At 45.7% G+C, this 16,837-nt stretch overlaps 1 protein-coding gene across 1 annotated transcript in view; it reads left to right on the top strand.

Annotated features, from left to right (window-relative positions):
• The window catches only part of LOC128301849 (uncharacterized), an 89,871-nt gene that overhangs the window by 43,910 nt on the left and 29,124 nt on the right, over positions 1 to 16,837 (top strand). Inside the window, exons 2-3 of the mRNA XM_053038497.1 lie at positions 8,338 to 8,779; positions 11,425 to 12,083. Coding sequence (XP_052894457.1) covers positions 8,338 to 8,779; positions 11,425 to 12,083 — 1,101 coding nt within the window. The remainder of the gene's footprint in view (positions 1 to 8,337; positions 8,780 to 11,424; positions 12,084 to 16,837) is intronic.

The raw sequence follows: 16,837 nt of genomic DNA, 5'->3' as shown, positions 1-16,837 counted from the left end.
GCAAACGATCGGGGCTGCAATGGATTCTATAGAGCCATGGTTTACGCGCTGGCTGTAACGTACTTTTTTGTTGTCCACCTACAAGCGCCGCTGCGATTACGGGTTAAGGTTTTACCGTGCCAGCCATCGGAAATATCTCACTTTTTCCACACTCCAAGTGGCTTCCGGTCGAAAACACCTTACGGCTCTAATCCTCCCATCGTTCTAACCCATTCGAAGGGGAATTTGTTTTCCCACCCCGGTTTCGCCAAACATCCGACTCCAAACGGAACCATCGGGCAACCGAGACAGCGGCAAGTGTTTGGTAAATTTGTTTTTGCTTTGCTCAGCGGGAAAATCTTATTTATGGTAGAATTAAACTGGCCCCGGCAAAAGGGCGGCCATAATTCTTCGCCGGTGTGTGATGCTTGTAAATAAAGCGGATCTCGAGCGGGAATAAGCGTTCAAGCGTTACTGGTACTGTAATGCCCACACACACACACACATACACAGCGAGGAATAAAGAAACCCGAACGAATTTTGCGAGGATGAATGCGGAAAATTTGTACAAAAGGTAAAATACAGATAGCAGGAGTGCTTGCTTTCGTTAAGATTTTTTTTCTTTAATGCTGCGTCTCAATTATTCTGAATGGAAAGGAAAATAAATAGGGAACAAACAAAAATGTAAAAAGGCCTGTGTTTACTGACCATTCAATTAATGTTTGTAAGAAGATGTTTTATATTTTTATTGGAATGCATTATAGTATGGGTGTGTCAGTTCCGAACACGTAATGGGAAGATGGTTTTTGATTATGACTAAAATAGTTTGAACCGAACATTATCTATATTAGAATATGAAATTTTCATGCTTTTCCTCTGCCATATTTAGAGGCTATGTTTTTTTAAACTTTATACTATGCCTTGAGTTGGCTCATACACTCACCGAGTGTTCTCAGAACAAATACTGTAACTTTTCGCAACATTCCATTACAAAGGACCAATGGTGGCGTTACATTCAACCAGTGGACGACTAGCGGAAATGTCGCCCTAGTTCCGCTATGAAAGAATCCAACAATTTCCCTTTCCTGCTTAGCTGTATGTGTCGGTGCATTTTTTTTTTCGAACACACACAAGCAACAAAATCCGTGACAGGAGAACCACCATTACCCATTGTCGTCCATGCGACTGCCGGGAAGTGGTGAATCAGTCGGTCGTGCATAATTATGCCTTTCTGTATAAATACGAAATTGAAATTTATATGCAGATTAGTCCGTGTTTGTCTCCACCGGCAGCTCCACCGATGCAGCGTAGCGAAGCGTGTGGGAGGGGATAAGTGGGTGACAGAGCCCATCCATTATTCCGTCCATTTGCTTCTCTCGGCCGCCCGGTGTGCCGCGTTCTCGTTCACGGGCGTTCTTATGGTATTTTCGCAACATATGGTCCGTATGTGTTGGCGTGTGACCGGCTGAGATATCCTTTCACGTTCGCGGGCACAACTGCACTGGGTATGAAGCCCGATGCTATAGGGACAAAGAATCGGTGGGAGCAAAGTATCCTGACAAGCGCGATGGTGTATGCAAATTGCGAAAAATTAGATTATACCATGCTGCTTTCGGGGGCGAAACTTTGAAGAAAGCGGTCCCGCCGTACGGTTAAACATTGTAACGGTGTAGCAAATGCTGGTCCGAAGCATAGCGACGATGGAATTAGAAGACGCATTAAATCATTTCTTCCCCTAATGTTGCTAGCGATCATCATCCTGCCGGCGGAACGACATATCGGTTCGTCGTGCGGTCGTGTCCATATGTGGCGTATAAGTAAACGACTGTTCTGATTTGGGATACCGTGGTTACTAATACGCCACAATGGATGTGTGTGTGTGTGTGTGTTTTAGCATAATTTCCAACTCGGAAAGGTGTTTTGGGTATAAATTCAAAAGTTTTCTATTGTGAGTAATAAAGAAACGCTACGGAAGGAAAAAATAATGCTTTAATAATGCCTCGCAATTGTTGTCAGAGTTCTCACAGGTGCTCGTTAAAGGTACGCTTTATTCCAAGAAAATAATAATTTATTATTAATACACCAAACTTCCCGAACTTTCAATGTGAATCGCTCCGCAATAATGCTTTCATACGAAGACGCTGTACAACAACATGATGACTGTTTATCATTTCATACAATTTCCCGCAACGAAGCCCATCAAATGTAACAAGCCAAAGCTATCATTGTTCTGTACAACGCAAATTCATTACTGGGTAATATTTTATTCAATAATCCTGAACAGTTTTCTCAGAACACTGTCCATTTATCAAAATTTGTGTCCGGCTTCCGTTCACTCTTGCGAAACAGATAAAATGCATTTTATTTTCCATGAAAGCATACAAATCCGTTTCGCGTGAAAGCTCTTCTCTGAACCGTGTTTCGCAAGAGTCCGGCCAAACAAAGCACAAAGTTCCATCTCGCCGCTAAACAGCCACCATTAATGTGACGCGAGTAGTTTGTCTTGCATGCGCTGTAGCGTCATTTCACCTTCCTAAGCACCGTATTATTTTCACGAAAGGTATACTTGCTTGATACAAGTGGAACAAATTTCGCCTAACGTAGAACAAAACGCAACATTCGAAACATTGTTGAGGGTACTCCGATCCTCGGTTACACATTCTTTTTTATCGTCTTTGTTCTGCTGTTTGTGATGCAAACCTCTATTTATGTCCTTTTGCCACTCGTGTCGTTAATATCCACGACTTGCACTGCTCGATCACGGCATGGCTTGGTTGGCAGCACTGACATTGTTCCTTCCAGCAACGAGCATCCTCTTCTGGTTGGATAAAATATCACTCTGCATTCTTTGCTTGACCCCTTCCGAAATGGTAACGTTTGCCTCCGGTTGGGTAGTATATTCCCGGTGCAATTTGCCGTAAGAAGATCGTTCCTTCTCACTCTTCATTTGCCCCTGCTGCCCCCTGCCTTTGTTCGCGCGCCTGCGAGTGTGGGTGGAGTTCCCGCTTGATGGACTGCCGAAGGGTGGCACGGCAGCTGCCAACAGCATCATTCTTCTTTGCCCTGACACCTTAATGCTTCCCTCCAGTTGCGCGATGGGAAAGGGTTACGCTGAACCGTAGCAAAACATTGAACCGATAAGCTAAACGTCAAGGTTAGGTCGCAGTAAGTACAGCAAGACGACGAATTTCATCCAAACCGGGAAACCGAATCCCTTGAAAAGCAGCATTGTGCCACCCTTCTAAGCATTTTCCGGCAGGTGGAAGGAGAACGCGTCCATGCGGAGGGCAAAGATTTACAGAAAAGTGGATTTATTTCGAGAACGCTTTTAAAATTTATTTCACTTGTCCTTTTTCATGCCTTTTTGCGAGGTTCAAGTTGAAATTCGCTCTCTGTTTGTGAAATGGTTAGCTGTTTTTCTTGCGGGTCGCTTGGTTTGTTTAAAACAAATGCCACTGGAAGGCGTATTTAAGCGTGCTGAAGTTGGCATGAGCTGTGTTGAAGAACAATATTTGATGTAAAGTTGGTATTGGGAATTAAACGGGGCATGCAGATGACAAGCATTGTGTTGTGATTTAATTTTCCTTTGTATTCCGGTCTGCTGAAATTTGGTACGTATTTGCTTTTCAAGTTGGTTTTTTATTTGATTCAATTACTTGCCAACCACCACTAAGGTGCTTGATGCCAATCAGTTCGAGTAGCATTTCGATCGGTTGAACACCTCATGAGTGCTTTTTCTATAATTAATTTTGGAATTTGTATAAAACATCATAATTATAGGGGTTCTTTGTGCTATATTATTTTATTTTCTTCAGCGTTCAACTTGCCTCGAAGTAATATTTCTTTTTCAAAAGATCTCTTGCTACTAATGTAAATTAAATAATTGCAGCGTGTTTTAATCATATGTAGAAGGATTTTGAATCTAGTCGTTCTGTAGCATTCTTATTACATAAATTTCTGTTTAGATCTCAATTTAACGAATAAAAAAAAAACAAGTAAAATACTCACTCTTTCAACTGAGCGGATTAAATTAAAATACTTTAGCAAATCCCGCTTAAGGGAAACTTACGGAACAAATGCTACTGCATTCCAGGACCCTCGAAAAACTTAGCAACGCTTTGCTCAATTGTGCTCCAGCAAAGCTTCAAACTCTTTTACCAAACATTCACCACCACTCAGTGCACATAATGCTGTTCAGTTGCGTTGAATGAAGGAAGCTGATTGCTTGGTATCATAAAACTTCCTTTGTTTTGATGCGCCTCTGCGCAAACATCATCCATCCGCCAGACTTATCGGAAAACTTTCCGCATGCTGCTATCAAAAACTGCTCGATGCTTTTTTCGGGTTTTTGTTACTCCATGCGATGTTGCTCGCCTTGAAACGCGAAACAGTTGCGGATTGTTGATGGCAGGAGATGGAAGGAAAATTTGTACTACTTCCCGAAACATGGTGCCGCTTCTAATGTTTCTTCCACTTTTTTGCCCTGCATAGCGGCAGAAAGCAGATAGCAGCTCGATGATGGTGTAGCACAGAACCGCATCGATCGATCCGTCGTGGGATGGAGGGCTTTTAGCTTGGATCGGTTTAGTAGGCGTGCAGTGGATGTGTGTTTGTGTGAAACAGAATTTTCATTCAAATTCAGTCAATAAAGATGTGCGCCCGGTACACAGACTGGGAAGGAAAACTATTCGATTTCCATTCCATGTATTTATTCCTCCCGCACACCGCTATTCTTGAAGCATCCCGCTAGGAAACCCCAAGTTCCAATTTTATCCTTCCCCGCTTTGGTAGGGACGAACAGCCGAAGAAAAGGATTGAATTCCGTTCAGTCTGTCTGGCAATTCGAAGCCTATCCGTTTCAATTCACCCATCGGCAGAAAGCTGTCCGGGTGAAAATTCCTCTATCGGAGCAGAAAATTTATTCGCTTCGTGATAAGGGCGGAATGGTTGTGAGGGCGTACTGCCAGCTGCATACGGATGGGCGAAGGCGTACACCGACGTGCGGATGCGTTCGGTGAGAAACATGCTTTTGCGACACGCAGCCCACTCTGTTCGTCCTTTCTTACACCTCCTGCGAAATGAGATGCAAACCTTTCTCTCTTGCGGTGCAAAAACGACATAATAACGGTCCCGGGGATTGTAAAGAGGGGCGTACAGCAAAAGGGGACAAAGCGAAAGGAAGTTCTAAGAATGTTGCGATGTAAACGAGACAAACGAAGCGAACTCCATATTGGATCATTTTCCCGTGCAGCAAACGACGAAGAATCGTGACGAGGTGGTGCGGTGCGGTGTAGGAGATGAGCCGTATGATTGAAAATATTCGGTTCCATTGAGTGGCTGGGACGAATGATATTTTCCAAACCCCAACATCCCACACGGTACGGTACAGCAAGCAGCTTGGTTGGGTTACACGAAAAAACCCTCTACGCATACACCGACACACGGAGATATTTGTTTGACATTATTATTTTGTTACATTTCGATTGATTTGTTTGATATGGTATCGAGCAATATAGAAAACTGTTCATTTGTATTTTTTTATTAGGGCTCGTTCGTGCGTGCTAAGGAGGATTGATGAAGAGTGTGTGTTCTTGCTAGAAACGATATCCTTTTTGTGGCTGATTTATCCTTCGTTAGCATTAAATCGATAAAAAATCCTGCGTGCAAAGTTTTAGTCGTATTTATCATGGGAGTAATTGTTACCGAGATGTATAATAACTCAGATTTGTTATGTGCTTGTGTGTTATATTTTTTCTAAAATATTTATTGAGTTAACTTCAAGCCCGATTGTGTCTTTAAAAAGGTTTGACAGATACTTTATCATCGAGATTTATTTTGTCGACAGAGTAAACATTTCATATCTGTGTTTCTGCTGTGGCACGTGGGAGTGTGTACAAAATCACTTAAGCCCTAGAAACACGAACCATATGAGCATGTTCAGTGGAATCTATGCAACAGAATAAATGTCGCAAACCGGTATTTACATCCCTTCGCAAACCTGACATTATCCTGTTCCACACGAGTGGCAAATTTTAATACTTTTAGATCGCACAAAATACGAGTTCCATTAAGGGTGTGTAAGTCATGCGGGACTATTAACAGTCTTTTACGATCAATGGCCACGTTGCATGTTGCGTCGATTGAATATTCCGTTATCGGGAGGAAACCCGAACGCTACCAAAATAGACTATTCCAACCACAATGGTGGGATAAGTGAATGAAATCCCACGATTCAGCATCTGTCGATTTATGTTTGGTACTGTGCCATGTGCTGGTTTGATGCTGGATAAATCAGGATTTATGTACCTTGTGCTTTCTTCCTCTCTTCACTGACTTTTCGTCTGTGCTTCGCTGCACGCTTTCCATTCCGTTGGTTGTGAACGGTGGTCGATTTACGCGTGTCGTAATCTCGTCATAATTTAGAATTATCCATAAATTGGTAACCAAAATTGGCAATTGACTGCAGGCGATTTTCCCTCTCGCTCTTAAGCTTTCTGTCAGTGCTTGGATTCAAATGAATTCAAAGCTTGGTTTTTTAGGTGTTTGGCTTCGTAGAGCAGCAGGAGGCAAAGTTTATATTTTTGTTGAGAGTATGTATATGTTCTGCATCTATGACTCATGCATCTCGAGCCCACTGTTTTATGTGGATGGATTTCACTCATTTGAATCTGATTTAATGTACTAATTCGGACCGTATGTGGATTTCCGAAGAAAGAAAAAATACGATTGTTTCATAAAATTCAGTTTGCTAATGCATTCTGAGGGTTTTGCTTCGTAATTTTGTGTTTGCATAATTTTCCATTGTTAATTAACTTTTTTTAAACTAAGAAACGGGTTTGCACATTCAGCGAACTCGGTTTAACCAACTTCACTCTTAAAATCAATGGAGGCGCCCAGTCGCTCACATCACATGCTTCGTTTCGATTGCGAGAAAATGAACAGAAGTTTTCTATGCTAACGCAAGCTGTTCACAGAACCGCACAAACATGAAAAACATACTGTGAAAGTATGTGAATAATCAATGCCGTCTCAATATCCCTTCCCCTAGGTGTGCTTTTCGATTTTTGCATGCGTTCTTGGAATAAATTTTCTTGCTCTGCTATTAGCCCGTTTTAGGTTTTGTAGAAAATTTCACCGTCTTCTATTGATATTGGTTCAACTGTAGCCTTTCTTCATCGCATACCAACCGCAGTTAGTCAACGTCAATGGAGGCTATTTTTTGCGCTGTTGAGGTACGTGTCTCGCATTTGTTTGCAATGTAATTGGTCATCAAAGGAATATCTTCATGTATGAGATATATCACTGAGTATGACATGCTTGTACGAAATATTTGCTTCCATTAGTAAGAATGGCCAGGCTTTCTTGACTTATTTTTACCACAGAGCTACCTGGGAGCGGTTTTAATGGCATATGAAGATAGTTCAAACATTTTCGGAAAGAAATAAACGAAAAGAATGTTGTATTTATTAATTCACATTATACGAAAACAACCAAGAGTATACAAAACTGTTGAAACAATATGTTTAGCCTTAAATAATACACTTGCGACACACAATGCAGGTAGCCTGCTACTAACTTTAATTAATTACTTTAGCTTACACATCGCAGCTCTACCTTCATGCATAGCAGAAATCAATTACAGAACACTGTTAAACATTGGACAGAATCACACTAAGCAGGTGAAACGAGCAACACCACGCTGTTAAATACAACGACGATGCATGCGAAACACCAATGCGACGTTGCGTGACAAGAGAGCATATTCAGTGTCCCTCGTTTTAGTGGTGGGACAGCAAACCACCACGGCCAGCTGGAAGGCGAAGAAAATGAAGCAGGAAAACAACAAACCTCATTTAGGTAAACCAAACTACTTCCTGCTAAAAGTGATGTTTGGCCTCGAGGACAAGACTGTCGCATTTCATTCAACGATTTTATCGCCCATAATTAGTTGGCGCTCATGTATCGTATGTTGGTGTGGCTATGCATGCGCCTATAACCTCGAGCTAAATAGGAAATAGAACCATCAAAGCCGGTGCTATGTTAGGGAAATTAATAACGTACGATATGGTCTCTCTCTTTCTGTCTCTCGCATTCTCTTGCTATGTTTCACTCACTCGTTTTCCGCATTTTGCGGAGGCTTGCCTCTATAAAATGGAATTCTCGGTTCGTCTTTCCAGAGTTTTCCTTCCGGCGTTGTATTCCGTTTTGTATTCGCATTTTTTTTTGTTTTTGGAAGCTCTTTTGTACACCACGCCATCATTGTCGGTTCTGTCATCACGAACAGAGCCGAGGCTGCTTTAAACACACCGTCAAACCTGCACTTATACACCATTTCCTTTGCTCCCATCTCTTTCACAGACTCGGCAACCGCTAATAATCATCAATTATCGTCATCATCATCATCAACCGAGGCAGCATCCAGCACGACAGTATCAACACCGTCGGTGGCAGCATGGGAGCATGGAAATGGTGCAGTAACGCCTCCGGCCACCGGCAGCCGGTTGCGAGCTGAAGCAGCACAATTAGTAGACAATAAAATCCACGACAAACTGCAACGGCACGATCCTGCCGACGGACGCTTGAGCGGTGCTCCCGCACAGACTGGGCGCCAGAAACGAGAAGATATTTTTAGCGATAATGTTCTAACAAATAATTATCAGCTTAATGGTGCCGCCGGACGGTGGGAAGGACCCGGGAACGGTGCGCTGCAGTCAAGGATAACGGAGGAGGTACTGCTCGTTAGCAATCTTACCGAGGAGCGGGCGCGCGAAGAAACCGAGCTGTTGGAGCATCTAAATCGGTAAGTTACTTTTCGCCTCATCTACGCTGTGGAGCAAAAGATTCCTTGAAGCGTAAAAGGGACCCAATGCAGCACATAACAAAGTATCATTCAAGTTGCCACGTGGTTATAAAATGGAACGTTTAAAAGGTTTCAGTTTTCTGTGAGGAAATTTCCCTTTACCAAGCATGAAAATAAAGCACCAGTGCATGCACCCTGAACTTTGACCATGATCGATGGGCAGCCAATTTGAGGGAATAAGAAGCTTAAAATCGTGCAGCTTCTGCACATAAAGCATCGGCGCTTTCGTTTAATCTCAAATTGTTCCGAATTTGATGTATCGCTTCAAGCTTTCGAGTGAAGCAATGGTCTGGCTCGGCAACGTACTTTGAAAAGACTGAAGCATAACTTGACGTGTGGGGTAACGTACGTACTTGCAGGCTTCGAGTGTTTTCATGTTGGATTAAATTAAAAGCATCCAGTGCAACAGTAACGCTGATAAGCTGTCAGCTGCAGCCGAAGGTGGCCCAACAAGTAACCCAAGGGAAGATTGTTTTCAACGCAGTGTGGATAACAATAAGCAATATTATCCTGCCACATGCCTAGGCACATGCTCTCAGGCAACTCGAGCAACAATTAATTACAAACATTAGAGCAATTTGCAAATGAAGAACTTTTTTTAAAGTTTAATTGAATAATAATTTCGTGGAAGTGTTGGAAGTAGTAAGCTCAGTAGAATTGATTAATTTGTGATAATACAATGCTCTTCAATTGCCTGAAATTATCGTTTGGAAAAATAGACTATTTGTTAGTATAGAATTGATATGTTTAATCTCAATAATTAAATAACATTGCATTTGAGTGTTTTTACCAATTGAGTGTTCTAATAAATACTTATTGCAAATGGAAGAAAAAATTGAGCTTACGGAATGCAAACCCCCGGATGGTTCCTTTCTAATCATTGAATCAATGGAATCTCCTGTGCCAACATTTACCAAGCACCATGCGCCTCCATTAAGCAGAAAAGTTTCCCAATAATCACGTTTTATTAATAAACCGTAAAATGAGGTTCATTTCGCGTGGCTGTGCGGTGTCGATTAAAACCTTGTTTAAGCCAGGGTTTATCACAACCCGCGAAGGAATTTCCAATGCGATTTGATTTGACGTGTCTTGATTTCACTTGAACCGTGTAGATTCAGCAAGCAGCGTTACCGCTGTGGAAAAGGGGTTGGGTTTTAATCACGTACGAAACCAATTAGAACGAATCCCTTTGATCCGTACGGTAACCCCTTAAAAAGATCCGGAAACGTGCACAGACGCACACACAAACACACACACACGCACATTCCACAGGGCGAAGTTCTTTGCCCCGTATCATCCATTTTGGTGACGATGTTCATTTGGGGCAAAATGGTTGTTTGTCTGTTTGCCAAAGGAGAAAAGGAGCGGTTGGTACAGGTGAGAAAGTTTCTTCCAAACTATTTGACGTTTCTTCGTGTCGCGAGGAGCCGGGTTAACCCCGGCAGAAACCGTCTTAAGCTGCGTGGGGTTTATGATCTCATTTGAAGTTTAATTTGATGCGAAATGAAATGAAATAAACTTCACATCACCGTTTTGCGGTTGTCTGATTTACCGGCATTGTGGTTAGCTGGTGGAGCTTTGCTCGAAGGTTTCAGCGGGGCTTTTTGTGTTTGTGTGGAATGTGTGTGTGTGGGTGTGAAATGCTTTTCCGACTAAATTCTTACCGTCACTGTACACAACACTTTGTGGTTAACTTTAGCACATGTGAAACGTGCTGCTAAGCCGTTGGTTGACTATGGAAAGAAACCGCCAGAAGTGTCACACATATTACATGTTAGATTATCCAATCGCAGTCATAATTGTGTAGAGCGTTTGTTACATGTGCGGTTAAAGATGCAACATGAATTTCATGACAGATCATGAGGAAAAGTTTTCAACATTTATCATCACTCGGTTTGCAATAATTATAACGCATAAAGTCTCTAAATTCTTAGAGCTCTAAATTTGATTGGGTTACATAATTATGAAGTAAAATGTTGTACATGTTACTCTTCTTTTCTTAAGAAGCTCAATAAGTGAATATATTTTAATTTGCTAGTAACATTAAAAATAAATAAACTGCATGTATATATGTACATAGGAAGTTTTTTTCTCTAGCCGGTTAACCTCACGCTAACGCTCGTTGATATTTAAGACGACCACTCCTTCCAATAACCTTAATCCTATGCTGAAACACGCTTTTATTTGTTCTGCGATTCGGACTTCCTGCTGACAGCGAATAAACGTAGATCCGACAGCTCGACCTGCCACCTACAAGTACATTGTCCATTTGCAATAGGGAACCCATGTAAAAGCTGCGAATCGCCGTCGAGCCTAGGCAAATGAAAGGTTTCTTTGATTGCAACCACCTTCTGCCGGAAGAAAGCGACGTGAAAACTGTTTGGATAGGATAAAATTGCCTTTGTTCCGGATTCTATCATGCACCTTTTTCCGGTAGCTTTTGTTTGCGTGCCCGTGTGTATGATTCTATTTTCTCGCATCGGTGCTCCCAAACTTAAATACGCATTCAAATTTTAGCCATCGAACGACTGTGCCATTTTTTCGGCATTGAATTAAATTTTTGCCATTCTTCCTTTTCTTCCCAGCGACCGTTTCCATGGCAGTCCAATCAAGCTCGATAATAGCGACGACCGAGCGGAAGCGAGAAGTGGCCCTCAGCGCAGCCGTAAAAAGAACCGCCGACGAATAGGACACAAGAAACACAAGCATAAGAAGATCAAGCTGCTTCCGGTGACGCTCGTCGGTGTGCCGGTGGACGAGGACGGCCAACCGGATACCGCCATCTTCGATGGGCTGACGAACGGTGCGGACGGTGCGTGGTCTTTAAAGCTTTCCTCCCGCACCAAAGCGCCGGTTTCGAATGGTTTCGAAGGCTCAACCGGTGGCGACGCTAAACTGGCAAAGCAAATTCATCCACCGTCGGACGAAGGTCTCGAAGGGACCGTTGATGGCAGCATGGTGGAGATGGTGGACGTTTGGAAGGAAACGACAATGCCTCCGTCGACCAGCTTCGGGTCCCCGCAGTCGCCGTCCACACAGGATATCGCCGACGACCGGCAACCGGCAATGGTTTCCGGTTTTCCACCGCCTCCGGTTCTGGTGCGCGATGGACACCTGGTGTTCGGTAGTGTGGGTGACATGCAAATTCCCCGATTGCCATCCGATCAACCGGACGCACAGCGAACGAAGTGGACCCGCGAGCAGAGGAAGCGCGAAAAACAGCAACGGAAACAATTACGGAAAGGTGAGCGTAAAATGGGACCCTTTTTATGCCGTTGGTCGTGGTTGCGTGTATGAATTTTTCTGTTTGTCGCACTCCATCGCACGACGAGCCTTTTAAAGGGTGTAATGAAGCGATACTAATTGTGTAGAAATTAAATAATACTCGATTCGGGCAGTGCCCAGCAATAGGATGGGTGCTTTTATTTGGAGTTCATTTAATATTCTAACTGATTCTATTGCATCCTATTGCGATTATTTGAATATTTAATGGCCGTATTCTCGAATTCTTATTTTAGTTTACAGTGGAAACAACTTTTGTTCAAAAAACACCTACCAGATTAACAAAACGACATGAAACCCTTTTCACACACGTAATATCCTTCACCGAAACGCAAGGATTTTTTCGATATCTGCCAAAAGAATATGTTTTGTATCAATCCTCAAGGTCAGTTTAGACTGGCCGCATATCGAAGATGTTCTTCAGTCAATGTTGTTATACTTGGTACGGCTAAACTCAGTTTACGTCTATTTTTTGAGGACTTTACTTACCTTCTGTTCTTGACGATGGTCTAGGGATTTTTTTATCAATTTATCGAGAAAGAGCAAACAGTCATACGTCACCCTCAGCGGCGGATCTAACGGTAGGAAGAATAGGCGGTCGCCTAGGGCCTCGCCGTATTGGGGGCCCCAACAAATTTATGCCGCAGTGCAATTTTTGAAAATTTTACAGCAGAGTTAATTTATAGCAAAAAACATTAATTTGAAAGGTAAAAAATTAATCAAAAATATCTTCCTTGGTTATATAAAACTTTGTTTCTAAGTGATAAACTAAATGCAGCGAAGAATATAGACTTTGTGAGTTTAAAGTATAAACGAAATTGAAGGATGTCCGAATGTATAGTACCAGGAGAGCATCCACGAAAGAGGTAGCACCTAGTACAGCAATTTTGGTCGAAAACCGCCGAAAGGTATGCAATATTCAAACACTAACTTTCCCGTTTGTGGAGAAAATTTTCTTCGAAAACTACCAGTTTTCGAATGTATAGTACCAGGAGAGCATCCACGGAAGACGTAACTCCTGGTATTGCACCGTAAGGTATGCAATGTTTATACACTAACTTTGCAACCAACTTTACGCCGTAAGGTATGCAATGTTTATACACTAACTTTTTATACAAACCAGATGTTTTCAAATTTCCGTTACCAGAGGAGCATGTTTTTCAAGAGGTAACACCTGGTACCAGCAGAGCAAGATGGCGCCCAACGTTTCATGAAATGATTCATGAAATATCCGCCATCTTGGCCGCCATCTTGTCCGCCATTTTGTGTCCGCCATCTTGTCCGCCATCTTGTCCGCCATCTTGTCCGCCATCTTGTCCGCCATCTTGTCCGCCACCTTGTCCGCCAACTTGTCCGCCATCTTGTCCGCCATCTTGTCCGCCATCTTGCCCGCCATCTTGCCCGCCATCTTGCCCGCCATCTTGTCCGCCATTTTGTGACCGCCATCTTGTCCGCCATCTTGGCCGCCATCTTGTGTCCGCCATCTTGTCCGCCATCTTGGCCGCCATCTTGTCCGCCATCTTGTCCGCCATCTTGTCCGCCATCTTGTGTCCGCCATCTTGGCCGCCATCTTGGCCGCCATCTTGGCCGCCATCTTGGTCGCCATCTTGTCCGCCATCTTGGCCGCCATCTTGTCCGCCATCTTGGCCGCCATCTTGGCCGCCATCTTGTGTACGCCATCTTGTCCGCCATCTTGTCCGCCATTTTGGCCGCCATCTTGTCCGCCATCTTGGTCGCCATCTTGTCCGCCATATTGGTCGCCATCTTGTCCGCCATCTTGTCCGCCATCTTGTGTCCGCCATCTTGTCCGCCATCTTGTCCGCCTTCTTGTCCGCCATTTTGGCCGCCATCTTGTCCACCATCTTGTCCACCATCTTGGCCGCCATCTTGTCTGCCATCTTGGCCGCCATCTTGGTCGCCATCTTGGTCGCCATCTTGTCCGCCATCTTGTCCGCCATCTTGTCCGCCATCTTGTCCGCCATCTTGTGTCCGCCATCTTGTCCGCCATCTTGTCCGCCATCTTGTCCGCCATCTTGTCCGCCATCTTGTCCTCCATTTTGGCCGCCATCTTGTCCGCCATCTTGGTCGCCATCTTGGCCGCCATTTTGTGTCCACCAACTTGTCCGCCATCTTGGCCGCCATCTTGGCCGCCATCTTGTCCGCCATCTTGGCCGCCATTTTGTGTCCACCATCTTGTCCGCCATCTTGTCCGCCATCTTGTCCGCCATTTTGTGTCCGCCATCTTGTCCGCCATCTTGTCCGCCATCTTGTCCGCCATCTTGTCCGCCATCTTGGCCGCCATCTTGTCCGCCATATTGGTCGCCATCTTGTCCGCCATCTTGTCCGCCATCTTTACCGCCATCTTGGTCGCCATCTTGTCCGCCATCTTGGCCGCCATCTTGGCCGCCATCTTGGCCGCCATCTTGGCCGCCATCTTGTCCGCCATCTAGTCCGCCATCATGGTCGCCATCTTGTCCGCCATCTTGTGTACGCCATCTTGTCCGCCATCTTGTCCGCCATCTTGTCCGCCATCTTGGCCGCCATCTTGGCCGCCATTTTGGCTGCCATCTTGTCCGCCATCTTGGCCGCCATTTTGTGTCCACCATCTTGTCCGCCATCTTGTCCGCCATCTTGTCCGCCATCTTGTCCGCCATCTTGTCCGCCATCTTGTGTCCGCCATCTTGTCCGCCATCTTGTCCGCCATCTTGGCCGCCATCTTGGTCGCCATCTTGTCCGCCATCTTGGCCGCCATCTTGGCCGCCATTTTTGCCGCCATCTTGTCCGCCATCTTGTCCGCCATCTTGTCCGCCATCTTGTACGCCATCTTGTCCACCATCTTGTCCACCATCTTGTCCGCCATCTTGGCCGCCATCTTAACCGCCATCTTGGCCGCCATCTTGTCCGCCATCTTGGCCGCCATCTTGTCCGCCATCTTGTGTCCGCCATCTTGTCCGCCATCTTGGCCGCCATCTTGTCCGCCATCTTGGCCGCCATCTTGTCCGCCATCTTGTGTCCGCCATCTTGTCCGCCATCTTGGCCGCCATCTTGGTCGCCATATTGTCCGCCATATTGTCCGCCATCTTGTCCGCCATCTTGTCCGCCATCTTGTCCGCCATCTTGTCCGCCATCTTGTCCGCCATCTTTTCCAACATCTTGTCCGCCATCTTGTCCGCCATCTTGTCCGCCATCTTGGCCGCCATCTTGGCCGCCATTTTGTGTCCACCATCTTGGCCACCATCTTGGCCGCCATCTTGTCCGCCACCTTGGCCGCCATCTTGGCCGCCATCTTGTCCGCCATCTTGGCCGCCATCTTGTCCGCCATCTTGGCCGCCATCTTGGCCACCATCTTGTCCGCCATCTTGTCCGCCATCTTGGTCGCCATATTGTCCGCCATCTTGTGTACGCCATCTTGTCCGCCATTTTGGCCGCCATCTTGTCCGCCATCTTGTCCGCCATCTTGGCCGCCATCTTGTCCGCCATCTTGGCCGCCATTTTGTCCGTCATCTTGGCCGCCATCTTGTCCGCCATCTTGGCCACCATCTTGGCCGCCATCTTGTCCGCCATATTGGCCGCCATCTTGTCCGCCATCTTGGCCGCCATCCTGGCCGCCATCTTGGCCGCCATCTTGGCCGCCATTTTGTGTCCACCATCCTGGTCGCCATCTTGTCCGCCATCTTGTGTCCGCCATCTTGGCCGCTATCTTGGCCGCCATCTTAACCGCCAGCTTGTGTCTACTATCTTGTCCGCCATCTTGTTCGCCATCTTGGCCGCCATCTTGGCCGCCATCTTGTCCGCCATCTTGTCCGCCATCTTGTCCGCTATCTTGGCCGCCATCTTGTCCGCCATCTTGTCCGCCATCTTGTCCGCCATCTTGTCCGCCATCTTGTCCGCCATCTTGTCCGCCATCTTGTCCGCCATCTTGTCCGCCATCTTGTCCGCCATCTTGGTCACCATCTTGTCCGCCATCTTGTCCGCCATCTTATATTCGCCATCTTGTCCGCCATCTTATCCTCCACATTGTCCGCCATCTTGGCCGCCATCTTGTCCACCATCTTGTCCGCCATCTTGGTCGCCATCTTGTCCGCCATCTTGGTCGCCATCTTGTCTGCCATCTTGTCCGCCATTTTATGTTCGCCATCTTGTCCGCCATCTTATCCTCCATCTTGTCCGCCATCTTGGCCACCATCTTGGTCGCCATCTTGTCCGCCATCTTGTTCGCCATCTTGTGTCCACCATCTTGTGCGCCATCTTGTCCGCCTTCTTGTCCGCCTTCTTGTCCGCCATTTTGGCCGCCATCTTGGCCGCCATTTTGTCCGCCATCTTGTCCGCCATCTTGTCCGCCATCTTGTCCGCCATTTGGTGTCGCCATCTTGGCCGCCAGTTGGTGTCGCCATCTTGTCCGCCATCTTGTCCGCCATCTTGGCCGCCATCTGGTGTCCGCCATTTTGTCCACCATCTTGTCCGCCATCTTGTCCGCCATTTTGTCTGCCATTTTGGCCACCATCTTGTCCGCCATCTTGGTCGCCTTCTTGTCCGCCATCTTGTCCGCCATCTTGTCCGCCATCTTGTCCGCCATCTTGTCCGCCATCTTGTCCGCCATCTTGTGTCCGCCATCTTGGCCGCCATCTTGTCCGCCATTTTGTGTCCGCCATCTTGTCCGCCATCTTGTCCGCCATCTTGTCCGCCATCTTGTCCGCCATCTTGTCCGCCACCTTG

The sequence above is a fragment of the Anopheles moucheti genome, chromosome 3 (genome assembly GCF_943734755.1).
Source record: "Anopheles moucheti chromosome 3, idAnoMoucSN_F20_07, whole genome shotgun sequence".
NCBI lineage: Eukaryota > Metazoa > Arthropoda > Insecta > Diptera > Culicidae > Anopheles > Anopheles moucheti.
Note: the sequence above shows the minus strand (reverse complement) of the source record. Positions and strands in the feature narration are given on the sequence as shown.